General features: G+C 35.5%; 1 protein-coding gene across 1 annotated transcript; it reads right to left on the bottom strand.

Moving 5' to 3' along the window:
* Positions 1-288: 288 nt before the first annotated feature.
* On the bottom strand, positions 289-995 carry LOC127079476 (uncharacterized). The gene is made up of 2 exons (XM_051019852.1): positions 916-995; positions 289-790 (listed from the first exon to the last, which is right to left on the bottom strand). Exons 1-2 carry the CDS (start codon positions 993-995, stop codon positions 289-291), a joined length of 582 nt encoding a protein of 193 aa, XP_050875809.1.
* Between the last annotated feature and the right edge of the window lie 1,265 nt (positions 996-2,260).

Below are 2,260 nucleotides of genomic sequence, written 5' to 3'. Positions count from 1 at the left end.
TGTGCTTTGGCTTGCTCTTTTGGGCTTCTGGGCTATTTTTGATCGGCATTATTGTTAGTGGTGCAGAGTTTTCTACTTGAAGAGTAATAAAAATGAATTTTGAAAAGTAGTAAAAATATAATGGAAAAAATATCATAACATAACATGAAAGAAAATTTGGAAATTGTGGGTTGCCTCTCACGCAGCGCTACGTTTTACGTCGATAGCTCGACGGATCAGGAGTGTAAGTACTCATGGTGGTTCTTCCGAGGATTAATCCTTGGTCAAAATCTTAATAATTTTTTATTTTCATGGCCACTTATCAAGCCATATCACATATCTCTCACCTTTTCTTTTCTTCCTTCTGCGAGGTGGTTTGTTCTTCTGAACTTGTGGTGGTAGTTTTTGCTCTATCCTGAGAACCAGCTTTTCAGCTTTGGGTTCAATTTTTTCATCCACCACCTCAAAGTATAACCTTCCCCTTTTAACACTAAGTAGTTCCCTAGTTTCATGGTCTTCTGATTTTCTCTTCTTACAGAGGATCTCAAACAAAGGTGCATTGGCATGGATATTTTCCAATAGCTCCACATACCTTTCGGATTGAGAGTCTACCTTAACTTTCACAAACCTTTGTGGGAAAGGAATCAGTGATTTATAGGGAGGAGGAACAACACATGGTGCTTCCTTCTCTACCTCTTCGGCAACCTCCCTTTCGGGTGGTCTTGATGGGTCTTTCTCAATCACTATTATTTTCTCACCTGAACTCTCATCATTATTACTCTCCTTAGTACTTTCGATTTGTTTTTCACTACTGGTTGTTACAAAATATGCATGTTTTCAGAGAAGGGTCCTAGAGGTATATATGCGAGCAGGGAGAATTTAGTCTTCAATGCCTCGTTGTGAGTAACATGGGACTCGACCATAGTGTTTAGTTGCCTAAGGGTTTCATTGGTGTAGAGACTTTGTTTTTTAAACTCTTCATTCTGGAGAGTTTGTGTCGCCATAAAGTGCTCCATCATAGATTATATCCTAGAGTGAGTATGCATCACAATGAATTTCTCCATTAATATTTCGAGGTCGGATTTATGGGAATCTTGCAGTTCCTCTGAATATTGGGAGTGGTAATCGTAGAGAAAATTTGGGTGATACATAGTAATAGAGAAAAGAGTGTCTTAGTCTATATGGTGCAACAACGGAGTTACGATACTGACTAAATTATTCCCCGACAACGACTTCAAAAACTTGATCGCGACTTAGTGAGTCTATTGAAATATCTAACTGCAAGTGCAGAGTTGTATCGCCTAGTTTTAAAAGATATTGAATTCACATAGACCAATAGTCAAACTTATCGCTATTTATTGGTGCTATATAAATCTAAGGCTTACGAAAATATGATTTAGGGGAAATTAAAACTAAAATTAGAATAAAAAATAGAAAATATAGCAGAAAGGAGAGGCCGGAACGTGGATCCCGGTGTACCTCGAGGACTCAATAATTCTTGGCGTGTGTTAATGTATTGAATCACTTTTTAGTAGAAAAATATTAATTTAAAAGCCTTCATCTCACACTCTCGTTTTGTTGACTCTAGTTATACCTGAAGATCAAATGCCTGCTCTCGCTAGCCGATTTGCATCATGAAATACTTTTTGAAAATCTAATTAATCCTAAAGTGCTCTCGCTGTATTTAGGATTAATGCCTGATTTTTACTATTCGATTCAAGTCTCACACTCTCGTTTTGTTGACTCGGACCTTAATGTTTTCACTCTCGTTTAAAAAAAATAGAATTAAAATTAAAAATTAAAACAAAAACAAAAAGTGATATATAAAAAGGTTTACGCCAACTTATAACTGAGTCTCGTCGGAACGACGATCCTTACATATCGGGCTCAACAATTTAGCCAGACATGGTATTAAACATAATATGTGATTTATGGAAATAGAAGTTAACAACGTCATTGCTTATTAATAAATTTCAAACAAACAGAATTAAAGTAAAGCAATTATAAAGAACTTGTAAACTGGAATTAAATGCATAAATACTTCGAGTACACTGAACTAAATGGAAAATAACTTTAAATGCTGGCAACTTTGATACAAGATTACAATAACAGATCCTAAAAACTATGGTGTGATAGTCCCCCAATGTGAGAGCTCTATCACTATTTGAATGTAATATCTGCTTAAAACTAAGAACTAAAATGTACACGTACAAACTTAGATGTGAAAAACTGCTCAAAACTAACATTTTATAATGAAAATAAGTGTTAAATCGAGTCTTGG

The sequence above is a fragment of the Lathyrus oleraceus genome, chromosome 5 (genome assembly GCF_024323335.1).
Source record: "Lathyrus oleraceus cultivar Zhongwan6 chromosome 5, CAAS_Psat_ZW6_1.0, whole genome shotgun sequence".
Taxonomy (NCBI): domain Eukaryota; kingdom Viridiplantae; phylum Streptophyta; class Magnoliopsida; order Fabales; family Fabaceae; genus Lathyrus; species Lathyrus oleraceus.
Note: the sequence above shows the minus strand (reverse complement) of the source record. Positions and strands in the feature narration are given on the sequence as shown.